The sequence below is a fragment of the Enoplosus armatus genome, chromosome 7, assembly GCF_043641665.1.
Source record: "Enoplosus armatus isolate fEnoArm2 chromosome 7, fEnoArm2.hap1, whole genome shotgun sequence".
Taxonomy (NCBI): domain Eukaryota; kingdom Metazoa; phylum Chordata; class Actinopteri; order Centrarchiformes; family Enoplosidae; genus Enoplosus; species Enoplosus armatus.
Window position 1 is genome coordinate 9,934,681 of NC_092186.1, and position 23,323 is coordinate 9,958,003.

Here is a 23,323-nt window from a genome sequence, read left to right on the forward strand (position 1 = left end):
AGTTAACTATAATTTACTGTAAGTTTGATGTTTTGGGCTCCTTTCCCCACCAGTGGAGCTGATCAGTGCGGCTTCTAAAGCTGCTGGAGTTTGTAGACAAAGATGGAAGCCATCTCTTGTGGAAGCCCATAAACAAACGTGTGCACACATGCACCCGGAGACACAAACACACCAAAAGGATGGAAAGATGTATTCAAAGCAATTTCACACTCCTCTTCTCTGTCCCTGTTTTCTTATTCCCTGTGGATTCCTTTACTCCAAACAGCCTCCTGCAGGAGCACACTTGCCTGTGGTGAGAGAAGCCATGTGGAAAAACGCAGGACCACTTGCAACGCGATAAGCAAATGACTTGCTCCGCAGCAAGCTCCATCTAGACCTGTTTATTTAGATGAAGTGGTCCACTGTACCTTATCAGCTTACGGCTTTAAACCACAGACTGTCTACACCATCAATAATTCATTCTGTCTGCATGTGTGACTCACGGCTGGTGTGTTGTTTTTTTTATGGCAGCAGTGCAGTCGTGTTACTGAGAGGCCCGGCTAGTGTTGCTAGAATCATCATCGCTCAGCTCGGTTTGGCTGTCCTCAGTTCAGTTAACATGTCTGTAAAGTACAGCAATACAGCAGGGGGTGTGCAACACAACCAAGCACAACAAATTACCACGAGAGGGAGAACATACACAAATATGGCCATGCATAAAATATTAAAATGAATGTAAATTATTCAGAAGGTCCGCTGTTGCCTTATGCCTAAGTGAGGTTTATGAGCCTGAGGTTAATTTCCATAAGAGCCATGTAGACCGGCGTAATTGTCCTATTAATAATCCAAATAGCTAATTACATACTTTTACTACACACACTGATGAAAGTGAGAATAATTAAAGACATTAATCTGGTTTGATCATCTATGTAATGGCCCATGTAATAAATAAAATGAGACAATTAGACATAGGTTTGGATGATTTCGTGGTGCTGTTTAGACCACGGTTAAAGTTCAGCTCTGACACTGTAAATCCGTTGGTGGAAAAAACACAACTCAACAGTGAAATGCTGCAAAACAAACTTATAATAGAACCTGTTCAGACGGTAATTGTGTGCTTCCACTGTGAGCGGTTCTGCTGTGTTGACTCCACTTTACTGGAGTAAACGGGCAGAGAGAATCCCTCGGGTCAGGCAGACATGATATTAAATTGTGAGAGTGGAGGCCGACAAAGAGAAAGAGAGAGAGAGAGAGAGAGTTGGTAGCAATGCCAACCCAGCCCAACTGCAGATATGGCATCTAATAAAAAAGGAGAAGTTATTGCGTGGCCATGTGTATCATGTCAGGAGCATCTACATTGAGTGTCAGCGAACACACCCCACTGTTTTCTATCACATAAATTCAATCCGTGGGGTTGACGAGACCGGTTTGAAGCAGACATGCATTTCCTTGACAGACGGTCAGGACTTCTACATGCTTTTTATTGGAGGAAGATCGCTCCACTAGGAGCTTAACAAAATTACACTTAATGCAATAAAATGTTCAAAATATTTTTGATTTGCAGGGGAGATCATTGAAGTTATCGCTCTACATTCAGAGAGAAAAGAGACCTTTTTTCAAAATTTCAAATTAATTTGATTCAATGCTTAAATTCTAATCTTTCAGGGATGCACTGCAGTGCACAGCTTTGCATCCCCCCTCAATCAAAGAGGCAACATGGCACCATCAGTTACTAAGAAGTGTGGAGATCCAAGGGATAGCCTGCGGTGTGCAATAACAGAGTTAATTCAGCTCACTGATGCTAGTTTAAGAAGACACATCAGTTGGGCAGCTTTCCATCACAGCAACATTAAAGAAAGAAGTGACTCTTCCTCACCCCTCTTTCTCCATCTTCCCCTTTCTTCCCTCTTTCTCCCTCTACTCATCCCCTCCTTGTGTTGCTCATCCTCGCTGCAGTGATCATTACTGCCTACCTTCAGAGAGCCGGGGCCTAATTGGCAGAGACATAGATGGAGGTGAGAGCGAACGGCGGTGCAGCCCAGCCTCCACGTTAATTGGATACAGCTGTGAATAATGCATGCGGACTAAAGCTTGGATTTTCATTAATACCTTGGGGGTTGGCATCGGATTTCAGGTAGCACAGCAGTGAGTATTTATATTAATAAAGCCGGCAAATGCAAGGTGAGAAAGGCATATCACCTTTATTGAATCATTCTACTGGCTGTCTGTGGGAGAATCTTAGTCTTTCTTTGTATCCTCCCCTTTAGCTGATGCCAAGGATGTGTTATTTGTGATCGCCCTTAAAAGAGAAGCTGACTTCCTCCACCCAAGGCGGTGGTACACTTTCTTTTCGTCTTCTATCTGGTACACTTCTCTACTTGTGGCTGATGATCAGTTTCTGAGCTGTAATTTGGCTTTACTGTAGGAGCCTTGCTTCAGTACTTATTGGTCCAGCAACCTTCCAGCCACGAGCTGTTGCTCTCATCTTTACTACCTTTACCCCTGCAGTTATAAACCAGAGGAAGTGATTTTGGGTTTGGTGTCAGTGTGCTTTCAAGAAGACATGAGCTGAATACCGTGACCTGGTGACCTTTTCCATCCTTGGGTGTGTTGTGCCGTACCATTCCTGAGGGTAATTCCCTCCACTGTGGATGTTACCTGTCTGAGGTTCTTCAGCTTGTACACACACACACACACACACACACACACACACACACACACACACACACACACACTAACTAACTGAACCCCTGCATTTGTCAGGTCTTCTCATACTCCCCAGAGCATTTCTCTCTTTGTGTATGAACACAGACTTCTTAAACTTCTTATCCAAAGTCTGGTCAAGTTGCTTTGTTTTTCTCATGTGTTTAATTTATTCCCCGCAGCTAATACCAGTCATTTTTTTCAGTCTAATACTTCTTTGACTCCTAAAAATAAGCTGTACTTTGTGATGCAGGTCTGCTTTGTTCCAAACAAAAAATACAGATGCAAGCAAACCTTTTATAGCATCAAAGTAGATTAAAATTCAAGCTTAGCTTGTACTCCTTCTGACAGCCTGTACTGTAAACACGGCACATGAAGGGACAGATGAAGAATGAAGAACAGTCTCCACTCCAACATTTTGCATTACTGTATGTGGTATGCCCCTTTGTTTGCTATTACTGTTTAATTAAATCTACAGCGATACTTCAAATTGCCCTGTGGAGGAATATATTACAGCATACTTTAGGGAAAAGAAGAGAGAGTGGAAAAGAGAGACGGAGAATGTTTTAAAGCATTACTTGAACAAATCCTATATTTACCAAAGACATTTAAATGCCCCACACTTCTATTTGAAATAGAACAGTTTCAATTCACCCTCGTTTTATTTCATTTTCACACTCAGTTGTCAGTTTTAAAGGTTAAAGGTGAACCCCAGAAACACAGACATATGTTGAGCTCATACCGTTAACAGCGGGTGGAGGGTTGTCATCAGATGTGCTGGAGGCTGGTTCTCCTGGCTGAGTGGTGGTGTCACTTTGCCCTGTGATTTGCACTGCAGGCACTAAACGAATCAGTGGCATCACCTCTTTCTCCTGCTCAGACAGACCTTCATCTGGAATCTGTAGTCCACTGGTAGGAGCCCTGAAGGAAAATGTATCACTCCTGTGCTCCATGATGGCATTTTCCATGCTTCCCTTGTTTCCACTGGGTTTTGGTATACTCAGGTTTCTGCTGGACTCTTCTCCCTGTGTCTGATTCTCTCCTGCTTTTTCCTCAAGCACTGAAGGTCCCTTTTCTGTCTCCTCATCTCCAGTCCAGTACCTAAAGGGCCTCATCAGAGTGTTAACAAACTCAGCCAACACACTGTTGCTCGTCTGAGGCTGAGGAGTGGAAGAAGCCATGGAGGAAAATGTTGGGGTGTCGGATGATCCAAAATAGCCACCATCTTCTTCTTCATGAGCAGAACCTCCATGGCTCTCCGGGCTCTCGAGGTCAGAAAGGCCCAGGGTGTTGCTACTTTCTGGGCCGCCAGACTCCTCCTGGTTGGTTCTGGGTCCATCCTGTTTTCTACCCCAGCCCTCCTCTGGCCGCAAGTGGACGACTACATGCTCTTCAGAGATCTCAGAGGAGTTGTTGATTCCAGCAATGGAGTGGACTCCTGCACTGTCCAAGTCAACCAGGCCAGTCCAGGTGGAAGTCTTGGAAAAAGGGGCAGTACGCTGGGCTTCAGTGACGGATGAGGATATGGCCTCTGCTGCTGGGCTGGCGGTCTGGTACAAAACTTGTGCCTCTGCAGCCTGGACCCCCACTGGCTGCTGGGCTGCAACACACAACAGCCACATTTCACCAAAAGCAACAGCACTGTTTTTCACTTCAGCCGCCATCTGCTGCCTCACAACACAACACCGAGCCTCACTTTACCGCTCTCCTCCTATTGCAGTAAACCTGTTATTGCTACTCAAACAAGATTCAATTCAGAGCATGCAACACGCTGGACTGACAAGCATGTGGCATTTTTAAATCAACATGCATACATTGTGTCATATTAATGAGATTGTATCGACAATATTATTTACATAAACCAAATTTATGCTATGAAACAAAACATTACCATTACCATTTTTATCTACTTTTAGCCATCTGAAAGACATAATTTGTTTTAAATATTAATGTAAATGTGCATACAACTGTTGGTGCAATGAAGAGGTTCATCTATCAGCTGTTTGTTTTGACAAATGCACTGCTGCTCTGCTCTCATGCTGTTCTTGTTACTTAAAATGATTGGGTTATGCAGATGTTTCGCTTCACTGAAAATTTCATAAGCTGACGTTGTGGAAGACGAAAATGTCATCCTTTTTTCTGTGGAAATATAATTTTGAAATATCAATCTGTAGTCTGCTACAATCAATGGAAGCCAGAAAAACAAAAATAAGCTCTAGATGCAAATTAGTAGGTTTGATAAAATATGAAATACACAATATCAGTGAACAGAATGTGGCGTAAAGTCAATCCAAAGTGAATATGAAACTAACTTATTCCAGTGTCAGTCGGTACATGATAAAAGACAAGGTCAGACACAGAGTCACTGCAAGCCCCAGTTGGACTCATTCATGTTCTTGCTCTTTCTATCTCTCTCCCTTTCTACTTCGCTTCCCCCTCTCTCTTTCTCTCTCAGGCCACACTACACACAACATACACATACAAGCCCTCAAATCCAATGGGGGGGGGGGGGAGGGGGCACAAATGCCACACAATCTCTTTGCAACTACTTCATGTGTGACACAAACATCTTGCGCTAATCAATAGCCACAATGGAAAGCAAGTCCCAAGACCCCCCTCTTGTTGCCATGGCAATTACCACAATGATGGTGCATCAAGTTCATCAGTACCTCCGTAGCAGAAGGCGTCGAACAGGGCTGTGGTGTCGGGGAAGCCGGTGCGGTTGGGGTTATTGTAGACAGTCCGCACCCCGGGTTCGTCTCCGCCGCAGTTCTTCCGCGGGACGTTGATAGGGTAGCGGACGCTGCCGTCAGCCAGCCAGCCGGGATCACACTGGTCCAGGCCGGCCTGCCAGGCGAGGTAGAGCTGCCCGACAGTGGCCAGCTGGGTTCCCAGGGAATGGCAGTGGGTGGAGGCAGTGGCCAGGCTCAACTTCTCCAGCACTGCGGAGTGGAAGACTTCACCTGGGAGAAGAAGAAGGAGAGGGACAAGGAGCTCACTTTAGCGTGTTACAGAGCATGGTTGAGAGCCTGACGGCATTTTAACCCTCAGACTAGGATCGTCTTTGTTCAGTTGGCTTATGATTGAGGGAGTTAGTTTAGGGATTTATTTGGTTGTTCAAAGTGATGTAGATACATTTGAGTCTGTGTCTGTTTTTTGTTGTGAGTGTGCACATGTCTGTCCGTATTTTCTTTTACTTTAAAGGCAATAAGTTCTTTCTCCTTTGTCAACTTTGTCAAAGTAATAAAAGGTGGAGACTTAAAGTAGTGTGATAAAAGAAAGGTTGTACTTGCTGTGCATATGAATGCACCTTATTTTATTACATAAATATAATAAAAACAGTAATCAGCAATTCAAAAAACAGACTATGTAAAGACAATTCTTTGAATTCAAAGCAGTTGCAAAGAGGGATCTGAGAGAAAGACAAGTACACAGACTACGACTGAAGGAGGAGAAGAAAGGAGAAGCTGAAGAAAGACGGGGTTGGTGTGGATAAAATACAGAAGTGATGCAAAAATAGGCCTTTAGCAAGCCAGACAGAGAGAGCTCAAGAGGACCACTATGTCTGTGCAGCACAAATGAAATTATATGATCAGAAAATCCACTGGCAGTTCAGTGTGTGATGAAAAAAATATGAGCTGGAGGAGTGGACAGTGAGAATGAGGATCGGAGAACAGATGAACAAGTTTGATATGAGGATCCAGGAGATTTATGCCAAGAGTAAAGAATGGTGTTGCTGATTTATGGAACTGAGATGGGGAGGTGAGGGGTAAAGGGTGAAGATTCTAACAAAATGAAAGAAGAAAGAGGCAGAACAGGATTATTTTAGGAGTGATGAAGTGCCAGAAGATGACAGAAACATTCATTGGAAGGCTGGTGAGAAAGTTGCTAATTAATTAGATTTATGATGAAATGAAAAAGAAATGATGACAGAGTGAAAATAAATCAGCTCACTTAAAGTCATTTTTGTGCATATTGTATTTCCAAAACTAGAGAAAGAATATGACTAAATCAAACACTTCTGTTACAGTAAACCAAACCATGTGATAGAGAAATCATGGTTGTGTATTGAACAACAGCTTCCAGTTGTTCTGTTTTTACAAAATAAGAGATAAAACACCAGTTTAGTATCAGAGAGTAATTTTACTTAGATTGAAGAAAATTATCTGCTGATCGTTTCAATCAGGTTGTTAATTTCACTGAATCACATTGTAAATTGCTGGATACAAAGTCTGAAGTTGGTCCTGTAATCTTCTCTGCTCAGCATCTAAGTCACCTGCAGGGTGTTTATATTGTCTACAAATAGCTCTGGTAACTCTGACTACTACTATGCTTAATAACAGATGTGTTCGTACCAGCTCATAACAAGTGACCTAGATAAACTAACCCCTGTAGTAGTTCTGATTCTGATTGTGGTGTTAAAAATCGTGCTGTGCTCGTGATTGTTCTTTAAGATATGCAAATATCACTAACACCCAACAATATTTCAGTCACATTATAATCAAGTCCAACTGCCGTGGACCTGATTATAATGTGAATGTAGAATATGTGCACTGATGATAAATGGCGTTTAGGCTCGGACTCTCCCCACAAGGAAACACCAGGCTCAGCACAGCAGGGAGTTAGGAATGATGACCACAATTTCCCCCCTCGGAAACTTAAACTCAGAGTCTGCAGGTGGATGATGGGGGTAGAAGTGGGGTAGAAGTGGGGTTTATGAAATAGTAAAAGAACATCAGTGACAGCAGTAACAGCAAGTGAGGGCATGGCTTCCGTTGAGTGGTGTGGCAGCAAAAGAGTGATCAGATCGCTGACAGCTAAAGTACACTGCCATAATAGAAACAGTGTGTTGGTGGATATATATGTCGCAGTGAAAAGAGGATGTCATGAACCACCTAAGGATCGAAATATTGAAGGAATATCGATAGGTAGTAGTGAGCCAACCAGAAACTTCAGTCGCCCATGGAATTCATCTTAAACAATAATTAGTGGGACACTATGAGGCCTCAAGTTATTTGGATATTGATAAGATCGAATCCACAACCTCTCATAAAGGTTCAATTCTTTTCAGATCTGGTGGAGTTTTGATGGATCTGGCTTTCATGTTGGCTCTGCCTAGTAGCACCTTAACTGTTCACTGAGCCTCACCTCCTTACTTACTGTTGCTATGCCTGTCAAGTTTTCCCCTCCAGCACAATACATATCCACATTGGTGGCAGATTTGCTACTCTGTATTCTTGGTCAGTTTTGAAACAATGGGTTTTAGATTTCACACAGACATGAGCAACAGCAGGCTTCTAATTTCTTCTAATTTCTAGCCGACAACCCTCGATTTGATAGCTGAAGTGCTGGCAAATGTTGCTGGCAGATTTTATCAGCTGTCGTTACCTATTTAACTAAAGCTACTGTAACTCCATGAGTTGGTTGAGCTGTCTCCAGCAGACTTGGTAAGACAGTGTTTTATCCATTCCTTAAACTTTTGCTCTTTTGTTTTGATCTAGAAAAGACACCACCCTACAAACTCTTTATATACGGCTATTGCTCATAATACAGCCCCATGCACACTGCTTCAGCATGTGATCAAATCCAAAGCTTGACAAGCTGTCCGTGCCTAATTATGGTTGTTAATTTATGATTGGACAATTGAAGTGCAGGGGAGGGGTTTGTCACATGAGTTAATGACTTGAAATAAAAGTCAAAGACATTTCGTCCACCTGTTGCAGGTCTTTGCCACCTCAGCCTGTGGCATTGCAAATCGAAAAGTAAAGTTTTAGGATAACACTACTGACCCACTTAGCTTATGCCTGCAGGAGATTGTGACGTGAAAGCTGGACTCAATATTGTCTCTCTCTCTCTCCTTCTCATTTTGCTGCTGCCCTCTTCCTTTCAGAGCTAACAGAGTATTAAGTCCTGGTCACAGCGTTCTCGCGCTGTACACCCACGGCTTAGTGGACCCATGCATGACTAAACCAAAATCTATGGTTGGAGCTCCTGACTCCTACCTTGAAGCTGCTTAGCAAAGCAGTAGACATCAAACAGCTCATCAGGGGACCTATTGCCGTAGTTACGGACTCCAGGCGAGTCCTCACGATCGCCATAGCAACCAGGCCGAGGAGACTGGATGGGATACCTTCAGAGAAAACCAAGAGATGGGGACAGAGACAGAGAGAGTGAGAGAAGGAGATTAATATAGCATGGCCATGAAAAAGGCAGCCACAGACAAACTTGGCTCCCCAGGGATGAGTCTGCGTTCACAAGCATACAAAATAAGATGAAAACTGCTCTACACTTTTATCATCTTCTGCCCTGAATACAACGAGTTTAAGTATATCTTCCTCTCAGAGTTTACCCAGATATATTACCCTAAGAATAACGGAAAAATAAACACATAAATATCCCCCCTGAAACTGTCTGAAATGCCAAAGTGAGGTATATAATAACATTCATTACATGTCACAACAACCTCAGGACAACAATTGGAAAGCACTTCAATAGATACAATATCCTGTTTCTTTTAATTATTCTGCCCTCGGTGTGAGTTCCACAGAATAATTACCCAACCATTTTACCTAAAATCGTTTTGAAATGTGTTTAATGCTCTGGCAATACAAGAACACTACAGATTTACAGAAAGAGGGAGATAGAGGTAGGAAGTCAAGGAGAGGTTAAAAGAATCAGGAATTCCTCCAGTGGCTTGGCATGCCTGTGGGGCTGAGAAAACAGAGATCTATATTCAGGCTCCAACTGAGCAATTATTCCACGAGAACATTGATTCCAGCACCACCAGGGCACAGGCAAAGAGGCTGATTAAAAGATTACGCTGGGCATACAGGGACTTATGAAGTACTAGGAAAAGACACACACACACATGCACAAACACACACAACCAAACATAGATGCAGAAGACACACATGCCTGGACATAATCATAAACCTGCAGTGCTTTTCTTAAATAGCAACCTGTTTCCATCCGACTATAACAAGAGAACTAAGTCTTGTAGTTTCTCTGGCCTCTTTGTTTCTGCTTGGTGGCTGATGAAGCGATGGCTGATGTCTGTATTTTTTCCATGGCATTAATTGGACACTTTCCTCCTGGCTGATGTGCAGTTGGAGCCTACTGGATCTGGACCAATTAGATAGCTCCCGAGTGAAAACAACAGGAGTGTAGGACGGAAGGAGAGAAAGAAATAGGGAAGGAAGCAGCGCCGCAGGAAGGTTGTGAAAAACTGTCAGGGCGACAACAGTCAATCTGCTTGGCTACTGGAGCAACAGCGATTTGAAATTAAAATGTAGACATGGAGAACACTGTTGAGAGACGAGCTCTGACTGGTAATGTTAAGAGGGACTTTATGGAAGGTGGCAAGCTGAAGCACATGCAGTAGCCTGACTGACAGCTCAGAGGGGGCAGAGGTAGTTAACTGCCTTTCCAGTGTGCAAACAAGCAATTAGGTCCAATTATGTTGCACAGTTTTGTGTTTATAAAAAACAGCAAAAAGATCAGAATGGCTTTCACGCTGCCATACTTCATCCTTCTACATAGTTCATCAAGTGTTCTGTTTTTAGACATATTTGTAGTAGCAGAGTGCATTTATTTTTGTTACAATGCTTGATCATGTGGCGAATTATCAAAAATATTAAGCTGAAACAACCGTCTGATAGAGATTTTAAAATAGCAACCTGGGCCAACAAACAAGAGCCGTCAGCAAACCTTGCATTACTGTCTAGACCAGGATATTCAGATGCAGCTGCAATGTATGTGACAACGAGGGGCTATTGATGAAGTGATATTCTCAATGTAATGTAAATCAGAGGAATAATCTCACAGCATTTTAAAATGTAGACATACATTTTAAAACACTCAAGATGGATACAGGACAGAATCTTGACTGAGGCTTTGTCAAATGGCTGGTGCTGCATATATTACACACAACTCCCATAACGCATGAGTAGCTGTGTTTTATTTGTTGACATGCCATCTCTAACCAGAGGGCTAATTAGTCTTCTTCACCGTTTCTTTCTTCTGTATATAGTGGTGGTGAAATATCACCCTCGAGGATGCCCTTTACTATGAACATGGGGACTGAAGTAATGCTGCCACTATGAAAGATTGTTGCGTTGGATCACAGTAGAAACCATAATGACAGTAAAGAGTGTCCTCTCGAGAGTTATTCCAACAGTGACAAACAATAGCTTTTGAACCTGACAGTGTGTAAGTATGCAGAGTGTAAAACCTCACCGTACAGTCTGGTCAGACAGCCAGCCAGCATCACAGTTGTCATATCCATCAGCGAAGGTGGCCTGCAGCTGGCCTGGCGTTGCGATGACCGCCGAGTTCTCCACACACACCCTCTTGGCGTCAGTGAAGGACAGGGCGTAGCGGTCATGAGGGGCCCGGTAGTGAAATACCACACCTGGAGTAAAGAGATGTAGCATGAGAGAGCACATAGGGAGGATATTCCAGAAACTATTTATGACCTGCAACCTCTGGGTCACAGAAATATTTATGAACTGCAACCTTGAGCCATTAAAACATGAGCATGTACACGCTCAAAGATACATAAACACATAGCCCTCTAGACATCCTCATCATGTACTGACATTGTTCCATCTGTGCAGGAGGAAACAACAGCGTTCAGGTTCAGCAACCTGCATACGTGAGTCTCATTTGCATCAGACAGTCGGTCGGCTTATCATCGGAGAAAAGAGATGTTGCCCTTGGATACAGTGTGATGACAAACAGTGATGATGTTTATTTTACTGCTTTAACAGTAAGCACACAATGTCACCCTGCTGCCTGCCGCCGCGCTCATGATGGAAAGACAAAGAAGGCAGACATAGAAAAAGAGAGATACACTGCATTTAAAGAGATGCATGTATTGAGCCACAGAGACAGAAAGAGATGGGGAGAGGTAGACAGGAATACAAAAAAGTCAGGTTATAAAAATTGGAAGTAGATCAACTGGGAATAAAGTGAGAGACAATTCCCTTAGCTGTGAAAGGAGCACATATTCCACTTAAATGGGAGAGGAATAGCTTCAGAAGTGTCCATCTAACGTTCCCTCACCTCCCACCTTTGCCTGCCATTCACGCAGTGCTGCTCCCCTGAGGAGCATCCAGCGACATGAAAGCCGGTGGGCGTCTGGCTACTAACACGGCTCCTTTATCTTCGCTGGCTTTGTCTGGGAGAGTGACAGAGATTCCTGCGAGATGGGGGCCTGCGTGGCAATTTGAGCATTAGCACTCCAGGCCATGGGAGAAGAAAGCAAGCATGTGTGTTTGTGTCACACACACACACACACACACACACACACACACACACACACACACACACACACACACACACACACACACACTCCAATATGGGGAGCAGACATCCTCTCTTTTTTGCTCTGTTTCTTTTCTTATAATTTCTCAGTTTCCATCATTTGTCCTTCGAGACTGTGGGATCTTGTCCAACCAGAGATGCTAGCGGGCTGGCTAATACAAATGCTACAGAGACAAATGGGTTTCCTCTCAGTATGGGAAACCAAGTCCTATTCCACATGTGGGGTTGAATGCCCAATACCTCATCCCTCTATTTTTACCCTCTGCATCTCCACCCATCCCCACACAGTCTCCAGAAGGGACGGGGTCTAGCTAGCGTCAGCTGTCTTTCTTTCATGGGTCCAGACTGTCAAAACTCACAATGGTCCCGGCATATTGTGCGTTGCCTTATAATTCGATTCATAACAAATAGTAATGTACGGAGTCATGGAGTAATGTAGGGAGTGCTCATACCTGAGATGGGGCTAACGTTAACATCGTCAGTCCCCAAGCTGATTAACTGCCTGTGTGTCTGCCAACACAGACATTACACTAATCAAAAGACGGAGGAGATACAGGATTCCCCATCTTACTAACAATGGTATGGAGAGCCACACATATTAAAAGAGGGATTTAGAAATGCAGACTACAGACTGTATAAACTGTATTAATGACATGAATATATTTAAAACAGTTTAAGTTTGCAACTATGAGGAATCTTACTAAAACTATCTTGTGCAGAAGTTGTTTATATTACAATATGCTTTCACCATGTCTAGTGCTGACATACTATCTATTGTCCTCACACCAGTTAATGGTGGGCAGCCATATCTCACCACAGAAAACGGCTGACACATGTAATCAATGGCACTGTGTTCTAATTGGTGACACAGCCAATTGACCAGTCAATATGTGCCAGGACAAAACAAAATGGAGACTAAGCAAGGAGCGAGTAAGGCAAAGGCAGCAGGGGAGAAATTAAGAAAGAGATGGCAAGAGAGGAAGGACATCTCATCGGGGCTTAGGCAGTGTGGATTAATATGATATTGATATAGCTGAGCAGTATCAATACCTGCTAATTAATACTTTAAGCACTCAGTAGAATTAGTGTGAGGACGGCTGTGGTCTCCCATGTAGCGTGACTGCCAATTAAGACTAAGCCCTGGAGATGGCTACTCCTCGCCAGCTACGTAATTGGTTTCTCTCTGAAGGAGTGGTTTTCATAGCGTGTTAATCGATTGGCCAAGAGGGGGAGGACACAGGGTCTCCCGAGCATTTTGACAGGGGTCTTTCTTACTAAATGTAAATTGCTCTTATGGAGAGGGATGAGGTGCTCGCTTTGCTTAAGAAAACCAGATAGCGTCTGATTTGAAATACTGAAATTATAAAGACATAGTGGCCTGTACAAACACGCACACACAAATGTTCCCACACACGTGTTCATGTTTGCACATCTGAGCTATATGCAGGCAATGGAGTGGAGGCTATCTGTGTTCCTCTCAATGACACACGTTGTAACCACTGTATCGTGCTGTGTCTGAGGAAAAGACAAAAGGCTACAGGGCTTTTAGAGCTGATGTTAGCAACACTAGCATGGATTTGTGGAAGCGGCAGCATAGTGTACAGTGGCTAATGCATTGTGTGATTCCCTGTAGTCATTATGATAATAGCTTATTATTAAAAATAGTTGTGACCTGGAAAGAATCTGATGAAAGCTCTGCAGCTAAAATACTCTGACACAGTAATTATGGTTCTACTACAGTGAGCTACCTCCGGGTCTAGTAGTCTGGTAATTCCACAAATACGGATGTCCTGGATACAGACGCATGAATGCAGTGAATGGTTTGCCCATTTAGTTAAGCCGCACAAAGCTGTCGGAGTGACACCATTTGACAATAGCATACACTGCTGCGTTCCCACCTTATTGGTTTCATTAGGCTTTCAGTGCATGAACAGCACCTGAGTGGCCCAGGTCAATGATGTTTAATGTGTTCTAGTTGCCTCACCTTTTCCCCATCATCATACATTCTACACGGACAGTAAACAACCAGGGGTGTAATGGCTATATTAGCCTGACATGGAAAACAGGGTCATTATTATTCATAGTGGCAGACCTTGGGAGCAATTGGGGGAGCTGTACACAACCAAACAGTGGAGTGCTGATTTGCTGAGAGAATACTTTGTGTAGGTGAAAACATGCATATGCTAAGAGATGATACTGAATCACAGAAACAATCAGGTTTATGAGGGTAGCAGCAGATTCTCTCTCGCTGGCTCTTTCTCTCCCTATTCCACAAATGCTTTAGTGCTGTGACTGTCCAGTGTTAATATCACTGCACAACACATTCAAACGCATATCTATCAGATTAAAACAAATCCTGCTATGGGTGCTACCTTGCTAATTAATAACATAAAGGAGATTAAAGGTTTATTAACTTATCTTGGTCATTGTTACTAACATTGTGCCTCAGTGCACATTGCTTGGCTAGCAAAAGCTACCTCCCAGAGGAATATTTAAATTTTCCCTTTCTCGAATAACAGGCAGTGTTTTTTGTTTAAACCTCTTAAATATTGCTGTAATGTATTTGAGCTTTATGACCTGGCGACAGGCTGAGTAGTTGTTGGGTTCTCGATCATTTAGTTAGAAATTACTTGATAATTCTAAAGATCAACTCTAGGGAAGTTTACCGGCTTGTAGCAGCGGGCAACCTGATAACTTATAGCATGTTTCCTCAAAATGTGAACCACCTATAACGTACTTGCCCCCCCCCCCCCCCCCCCTTAGTTGGAAAAAATGTCTATATCTTATTCACCTGTGACCTCCAGGGGAACTGTGTCCTGCTCGTCATTGATGCCCACCACAACCTCACAGCGGTACAGACCAGAGTCGCTAGAACGTAGCCCTGACAGAGCAAGACTGGCATTGTAGCGGTTCTCATTGTAACCAGGCAGTGTTACACGTCCCTGGAAGGCCTTCTTCACCTGGTGGGATTAAAATGAGAGAGGGAAACAATTAAAACACCACTGAGCCATTCGTATTTTTCCAAAAGCGTGAAATCAAACATTTCACATGGTCCCTCTCAGACTTTATTATACCTTGACCACATTGTCTTTGGCCACCAGGACCGACTGTTCCTTCTGCAGGCCGTCGGAGCCTCTCTGGCCCCAAACCTTGGTCCACTTGATCCTGGGGGGCTCGTGGGATGAACTGGCACTGGGGCGGAGGGTGAAGAGGCAGGGGAGGAGAACGGTTTTGGACAGCTCCTCGCTAATGGTCTGATGGGTCACCTTCCGCATATTCACCATAGTGTCGGCGTTGGTTACGCCTGACGTGAGGAGAGGAGAGGAGAAGACAGGAGAGGACAATCAATGCCGTCTTGTAAATGAAGCCACGGGACGTCCTTTCTCATTACGTGGAAAAGACGTTAGTTAATTGCTTCTTGTAGAAGAAAACATGCTTTCCTTCCAGGTTCTTTTGTTCCATCAGATCATCCTGTTTGTATAGTAAAAGGGAAAGAACAGAGGCTCATTGTGTCACTCTGATTATTGGTCATTGATCCAGCAGACCATTACTGCGCTACCTGAACAGTGGGAGGCAGGGCTGAACTGTGGAGGAGAGACATCAAAAGTCCTTTCATAAGACATACATCAAACCTGGATATGCATTATGGGATCAATATCACCTCTTTGCAGGTTAAAGCACCACCACCACCATAGAGATCCAAATATTACTTTCATCAAAGCGACTGATGACCAAGAGAAAGGCTGTCATTACACGAAATTCAGAGTGCGGTGTGTTCAGAAGAGCTCTGGTATCAGCCGTTTTGTTCAGCAATATTCTGCAATGTTCCACTGCATTTTTCTCTGTTGTCTTTTTTCCCAACGAGTGTAAAACTCATTTTACACTGGTAGAGTCATATCATACATTATTATGATACTCTAATCCTGTGTCACCTTGCCTGAAAAGACAGAGGTGGCTCATTTACATTGCAGAAGGAAATGTGAATTCCACTCTAACAAAACAGTAATACAGGTTATCATCTCTGAGCTCTATCTGCGTCTGTTTATCCAGTGTGCACAGTGTGTGAATGAGGTTTACCTGCAAAGCCTTAAGCCTAATCTGACTCTTGTCTAGCTCCCTTATCAATCACTATTCCCTTTCTTCTCACTACTGAGAAAAAAACACGTCACTATGTCTACTAGTAATCTACTTTGCCCCAAAGCCCAGCATCAATGCATGCATTTTCAATCAGCTAGCCACACCAGCGGCTTGACTCAAGGGACAGCTATGATGGTCTGACGGTCAGTCCACCACTTTGGTCCGGACTTGAGTGTCTCAAAAACGATTTGATGGATTGCCATGAAATTCAGTTCAGACACTCATGTCCCCCTTAGGATGAAATGCACCCACTTGAGTGATTCTCTGAGTTTTCATGTCGCGCCATGATCAGGTTTCACTTCACTACTTTGGTTTATGAACGTTACCATGCTAACACGCTAAACTAACACGGTGACCATGGTAAACATTACCTCGTAAACATCAGCTTAGCATGTTAGCATTGTCATTGTGAGCATGTTAGCTCGAAGCACCACTGTGCCTAAATACAGTCTCACAGAGCCCCTAGCATGGCTAGTCTTGATTCCTTTATTAATAAATCATTATTTTTTCTTTCAGTGTCAGTCAGAAATGATTAAATTAAAAAATATAATTTGACCAGGAAAAGGAAAATCTAATGTCAAGCTGTTAAGAATGAATGAAACATGAGAAGACAAAGAGAAGTGAGAGAGAGAAATAAAAGAATGGAAGAACAGAAAGAAGCACTGTCTATGTGGGTGGAACAGTGGAGAAAATGAGCCTATTGATTTCTTTTCATTAGTGTCAGTTTCCACTACACACTTTCTGTGTGTCCTGCGCCACTCCTGTTTGATTGGATGCACGTTAAAGCACTACACGCCACAGGGGTGGCCCCTCCTGTCTGTAATTAAATGGCAGATTGGTAGAATGATGTTTTTCCAGCGGTCACAAGCACATCGCTGCACGAGTCGCTCAACCTCTCCGTCCTTCTCTCTGCTCCTGTCATTTTTCTCCCCATCTCCTGTCATTCTCTTTTCCCCTTCCTCCCCTTCCTCCCCCGACCACCTGCCAGCTTTCAGATGAGCATTTCAGTTCGCCTACTTGCCTACTTAATTTTCATCTGGAAATCTTATTCTGTTTCATCTTCAGCCTATATACTTAAAGATATGATAGAAGAATATAGAAGAAGAGTGTTTTTGTTATATTTTCAGGATTTGGTTTTTCAGATTTAGATTTAACTTTGAAATCAGTTGCCTCATCTTTGATTGCCAATTTTGCAGATAGTGGATGTGCTGTATGAGGTGCATGCGTGTGTTTGTGTGTGTGTGTGTGTGTGTGTGTGTGTGCGCGCCCTGGAACACTCTCACAAGTGAAAACATCTCATCTCTCATTTGATATTCATGGAACACTGAATAGGTCACTTCTGGAGACATTACATAGACTTAGATTCACACCCTAAACCTACCCCTAACCACTGACCCAAAAATCTGATTTTTCCCAATTGGACAAGCCGTCCCAAATTAACTGGTATTTAGTCTGAAATGTGTCCTTGAAGGTAGTCTCTTTGATGTGACCACATCACAGTTTTAAAATTCCTACACTGGCTACCTGTCACTCAGAGAGTCGTGCTGCTCGTCTACAGATCAGTCTGTGGCTCTAAGCCCAAATACATCTCTGACGTGCTTGTACCATATGAACCTCCTAGCACCCTGAGGACATCTGGGACTGGCCTACTGGTTGTCCCGAGAGTTAGAACAAAACACTGTGAAGCAGCATTTTGTTATCATGCAACACAGACCTGGAATAACCTCTGATGATATCAGACAAGCCCTGAAGCTGACCACTTTTAGGTCAAAGCTAAACACATTCCTATTCTACACAGCCTACTCTACCCAGTAATGGCTAAAAATGTATCCTCTCAGCTTAGCTTTTAAATAGCCTTTTTAATTTTAATTTTCAATTTAATTTAATTGTGCATCTAAATGTAATGTGTAAATGAGTATTTGCTGTGTTCTTTTATCTTTTTATTTGCACTTGATTTACACTGTACTAGTTTATTTCTAAATGTTGTATCTTTTGCGTCGCTTGCCTGTATTTCTGCACTTTTTAAATTCTAAATCTTTTACCTTTTCTGTATTTGCATTACCCTTTAAAGCAGATTGAATTGCCCTGGAGTATGAAATGTGCTACACAAATAAAGTTGCCCTGCCTTTCCTTCAAACCACCATTTTTCATTCCACACAAATAGCAGACATGTGAATAGCTGTCATTGCTCATTCCTGCAGCCGTTATGCTGTTGCAGTTGCTCAAGCTAAGAGGCTGAGTGCCTCTTCCCTGATAGCTTAACATCAGCCCTCCCATCACATTTTCTCCTCCCTGCAGATGCATAAACACACATAAATACCCACTTCTCTGCTTCTCCCAGTGACATCGTCTTAGACGAGCGCTACTTGTCTGACTCCCTCACCAACTGTTCTATGTTGCTCCGCATGGCAGCATCAAACGGGATTTGTGCTCTGAAATGGCCTCTCGTTTCGCACTCAAGAGGAGTTCAGGCCGTGGAGTGAAGTGACCTGTGAAACAAAATGCATGAGGCCTTCAAAGGCAGAGGGATAAGAGGAGACGAGAAGAGAGGTGAGGAATAAACAAGCAAAGCTGTGTGGGTGGCCAACAATGACTACCCTGATCAAGACCAGTGTTTCTGACAAAAACATCTTTTTGTGCGTAAGGAAAAATCATTTTATAGGAATACGCTTATTTCCATTCTGGCAGAGAGTTAAATGAGTCTCTATTGAATCTCTATTGAATCTCCATTCAATACAAGGTTACATTCAGTAGCTGGTTAGCTTAGCTTAGTACAAAGACTGGAAACAGGGGGAAATAGCAAGCCTGGCTCAAGCATCTCTAAAGCTCACGAACTGACATTTTATATCTAGATTTTGTTGCCATTTGACAGAGCCAGGCTAGTCATTTCCCCCGTTTCCAGTCCTTATGCTATGCTAAGCTAACAGGATGCTGGCTGTAGCGTCATATTTACCATACGGACATGAGAGTGGTATTACTCTTCTCATCTCGCTCTCAGCAAGAAAGCGAATAAGCGGTTTCGTCGAAATATGGCTTTAAGTTAATCACAGAGTATCTGTTACGTAATCAAGGTTGACTACTATCCTTCGTAAAGAATCTGTTTGAAGAATTTGTTTTGAAACTATCATCATTATCATCTTTGGCAGAGCAGACGCAACATTGTCTAATGTTGTATATCTCATTTTTATTAACAAAGGCACTCCAAATACTCCAGTGACTGCAGATTAAACTGACAATTATGGCAACAATTACTGACAACTGGCTCTCTCAGTACAGTTCAGTAGTGGTCCACAAGGCCTGCCCAGTCATGCGCTCTGCGATAAGAGAAGGTGCAGAGGAAAACTGATTCACTTTTTGAATTTGTTTTACTTGATGGCAGCAGCAATGTACTTTTTCTCTCACACTGACATAGGAAAAATCCGACGCTATGGAAAAGATGAACAAGCAGAATTGACTCCAGCTTAACACGTTGTAGGATTGTGAGCGGTGGAAGGAGGCGAGGGGGGGAAAATACGCAAACAGAAAAAGGAAGTGGAAAAGGCTGGAGGTATGTGTAACGGGGAAATTGGAGTGATGTGATGTGGAAAAGGAGTCAAGAAGATATGATGGAAAAAGTAGAGATGCACTTTTGTGATTTGGCAGGAGGTGTGTTAAGACATAGTGACACATTCATGCTCACACACACACACACACACACACACACACACACACACACACTTACACTCAAACTCGCTCAAAAAACACATCTTTCATAAGAGTCTATCAGATTCCACTCCCTGCTGTCACTCTCTTTGCTTGCTTTATCCCCCTCGAGGATGTGGCACTCATCTTTGTTTACCACACACTCACATGTGCCCCTCCCGTTCAAACACACACACAGACACACAAAGAGTAAAGTGTGGTCCCAGAAGACAATCAAGCTTCAATTTCTGAACCACCTTGCCGAGAGCTTGCTACAAAAACAGGCAAATTTATTCTTTAGCTAAGAGGCATCAATAATGCTTAATCTGCTTGCCGGTTTCTAGCCAGGTTCCACCTGGATAAGCACCATTTGGGCAACATTATGCTTCTTAGGTTTCCAATAGAAAGACAGTGTCACAAATAAAGCCAACCAAGCTTTCCAATCACAATCTCATTTTCTCTCCCCCTTTCACTCTTTCTGTCCACTTTATTTGGACAAATGTTTATCTTTGTTTCCTGACTGGTGCTGCAATTTGCACAACTAAACCAAATGAAATCAATTGCAGATCCCCTCTTGAAAAGTCTAAATTACATCGTGAAGGAGAGCAGGTGAAAATAAGAAAAAAAACATTGCTCTCTTCCTCTGTGGTAATGAATGTAAACTAGCGAGGGCCCCATTGGCATCGCTATATCAAATCTGCATTTAGATGGAAATGTTATCACAAGCTTAACCCCCAAGAGACTGTCTTTTGTTTGGATATCTATCTGTGTTTCATATTGCTCTTTGGCACCCTTTTCCAAACAAAGCTCACCTGGTTGCTGGGCGATAAAAAGGAGAGGAAATACTGAAGCTGAATGTCAATACAAAGCAAGGAAGGTGCTGAAAAAGAGCATGTGTGCTCAGTAAAAGTCCTCCACTGGAAAACATTGGATTGTAAAGTCCAAGCCAGTATGCTGGGACTTTGTTAAATGTTAACAGCCGATCTTTTATTGACCTTGTCCTGCGTCTTTGTCTGTCTGTATGAGTGTTGAGAAGGGCACGGTGTGAGAGGACACACCCTCCACTTCCTCCTGGAAGCTCCACTTCCAATGACTTGCAGATAGAGCTCAGGTTTTCTTATTTTCTTTCCACTGGTTCACAGTGGCATCTACGTGATCATCACCATTGGCCCATCTGTCTTCGGTTTGCTCTCAAATTATTAAACACAGTCGGAGAGCCTTTATGTGGCTGGCGCGGAGCTGCACACAGGCACAGGGTGGGCGGTAATGGCATTTTCTCTGTAATAGGAACACAATTGCAAACATCATTCCTTGATCTCTCCCTCTCTTTCTTATTCTTTCTCTTTCTCTCTCTCTCTCTCTCTCTCTCTCTCTTTCCGAGGTGCCTGCTATGGGTTTTTTACAATGATAAAGGCCCCTTTGTCTTCAATTTGCCCGCATCAAACCCGTCGGCCTGCCAGTCAAGAGCTGCCGGGACTGATCGAGTGCATCCTCTCCTGTCGCCGCCACTCCACTCCAGCTGCCTGCGTGTCAGCTGATTATGTGTTTGTGTGTGTGTTTGTGCAGAAACGTGTGTAGGTCATAAATCATGACAGACGAGCCGTCTGATGGAGGCTTGCCACTTTTTCGTTGATCACTGTATTAAGAAATGACAGCCGATACAACACAAACAACTGGACTGCAGCAGGCTCGGGTCAAACCGTTTTTGTAATTCTCAGAGTTGGTTTTCGTTGTATTCAGATTCTTCGGGTAATACGACAACTAATTATTAGAAAACAGGAGACCAGAGAGAATTGCATGCATTTAGTTACAAACTCAGGACTGAGGATTACAATAGCGCACGCACATACCAAAAAGGGGCAAAGCGGCAAACTTAGGCTGTTAATACACACCAGTTTTAACCTGGGGCATAATGGATGTGGTTTAATGCATGAAGGCAGTGCAGCAGAAGACATTTAAATTGACTTAATGGTAACGCTTTGACAGGATCATAATTTTCTAAGAACTTGCTGGAAGGTTTCCTGCAAAGAACTATACGATTTGGTAAGTACAGAGAAAATAGAGACAAAATGTATTACTGTCTCAAATGTTATCACTTGTATAATCAGACTCAAGAAGAAGAAGTACTACTCCTTTACTTAAGTAACAATACTCTGTTAGCAGTAAAAGTCCTGAATTCTAAATTTGACCCCTTTCAGAGGGGATCATTAGAGAGGGGATCATATTATTGATGCTTTAAAACATAAGAAGCATTTTAATGTTGCAGCTGGTAGAGGTGGAGCCAGTTTTAACAACTGTATATACTGTTGTAGTTTAATATACATTAGATTGTATTTGACAAGCAAATATTTTGCATGTGGAATCTGAACCGGCAAAGTAACTACAGTCGTCAAATAAATGTAGTAAAGTACAACATTTCTCTCGAACATGTGGTGGAGTGAATGTACTTACTTACACTTTAGTTACCATGAGTGCTTTCCAGGAACCTTCCCTGGAATTGACATTAAGTTTATATGAAGTTACACGTCAGCTTCTTTCTAAGAAATGATATGAAACCATAAGGCTTGACCCCAATAACAAACATACAAAAACAAGTATTTGTATGCACACTGTACACACACTGCACTTAACATTGTTATACAAGTTAGTTGATCCTACCGTATCATTTAAGGGAAATATTATAAACAAAATATGATATTTCCTGTTGAAATACTATAAACATTGGATTAAAAAACAGGGCAAGAAAGAGTACAGTATAACTATTCACAACCAGTGGGAAGTGGGATTTGTATCTTCTGATATGAATAAAACATCTCAAGGACGGCGGCAGCAAGTGTGGGTTTGTTTCTGTGCGAGCGGCTGGTCTGACAAAACTGCTCACTGTCTTTGTTGTTTTGTTGCGGGATGTTGAGAAATGCATCCTTTTGAACAAGACCTTGGATGACGCACAGAGACAAATGGAGAAAACAAGGGACATGGAGAAAATAACATGAAAAGAGTGGTGGCTGCTCTTAAACACTGATACGTTACCGATTAGGAAGAGAGAGAGAGAAAGATGTTGAGGCGACCAAGCCCAAAAATGATAACCATGGCAACAGAGGCACTACAAATGGAAAAAGGGGGGAAAGAGCTTCTGATCAGGGCAGAACAACACACACACACACACACACACACACACACACACACACACACAAAGAACAGATCTGAGCATATGTACTGTATAATGTAAATTAAATGAGGGGGGACTGGTTTCCTCCATCTCTTCCCACTGTGTTTGATCACTGGTCTGTGTATCACTGCAGTGCAGCCACCTTTCCCCTACGGGAAGTACATACACTCTCAAATATGCAAAGATACACACACGCGCAAATGAAGATGCAAAGTTACACAAGTTCACACAAACCATTCCAAGACACTCTGAAGTTTTCTGCATCTGTGTGTGTGTGTGTGTGTGTGTGTGTGTGTGTTGCCCGTCTACTGTAGGCACAGCAGGTCTGCC

At 42.9% G+C, this 23,323-nt stretch overlaps 1 protein-coding gene across 1 annotated transcript in view; it reads right to left on the reverse strand.

The window, feature by feature from the left end:
- ncanb (neurocan b) overlaps positions 1-23,323 on the reverse strand; it is a 94,710-nt gene that overhangs the window by 67,444 nt on the left and 3,943 nt on the right. The window contains exons 2-7 of the mRNA XM_070909062.1: positions 15,081-15,310; positions 14,798-14,966; positions 10,918-11,092; positions 8,685-8,812; positions 5,352-5,645; positions 3,425-4,282 (exon numbers count right to left, since the gene is read on the reverse strand). Coding sequence (XP_070765163.1) covers positions 3,425-4,282; positions 5,352-5,645; positions 8,685-8,812; positions 10,918-11,092; positions 14,798-14,966; positions 15,081-15,310 — 1,854 coding nt within the window. The remainder of the gene's footprint in view (positions 1-3,424; positions 4,283-5,351; positions 5,646-8,684; positions 8,813-10,917; positions 11,093-14,797; positions 14,967-15,080; positions 15,311-23,323) is intronic.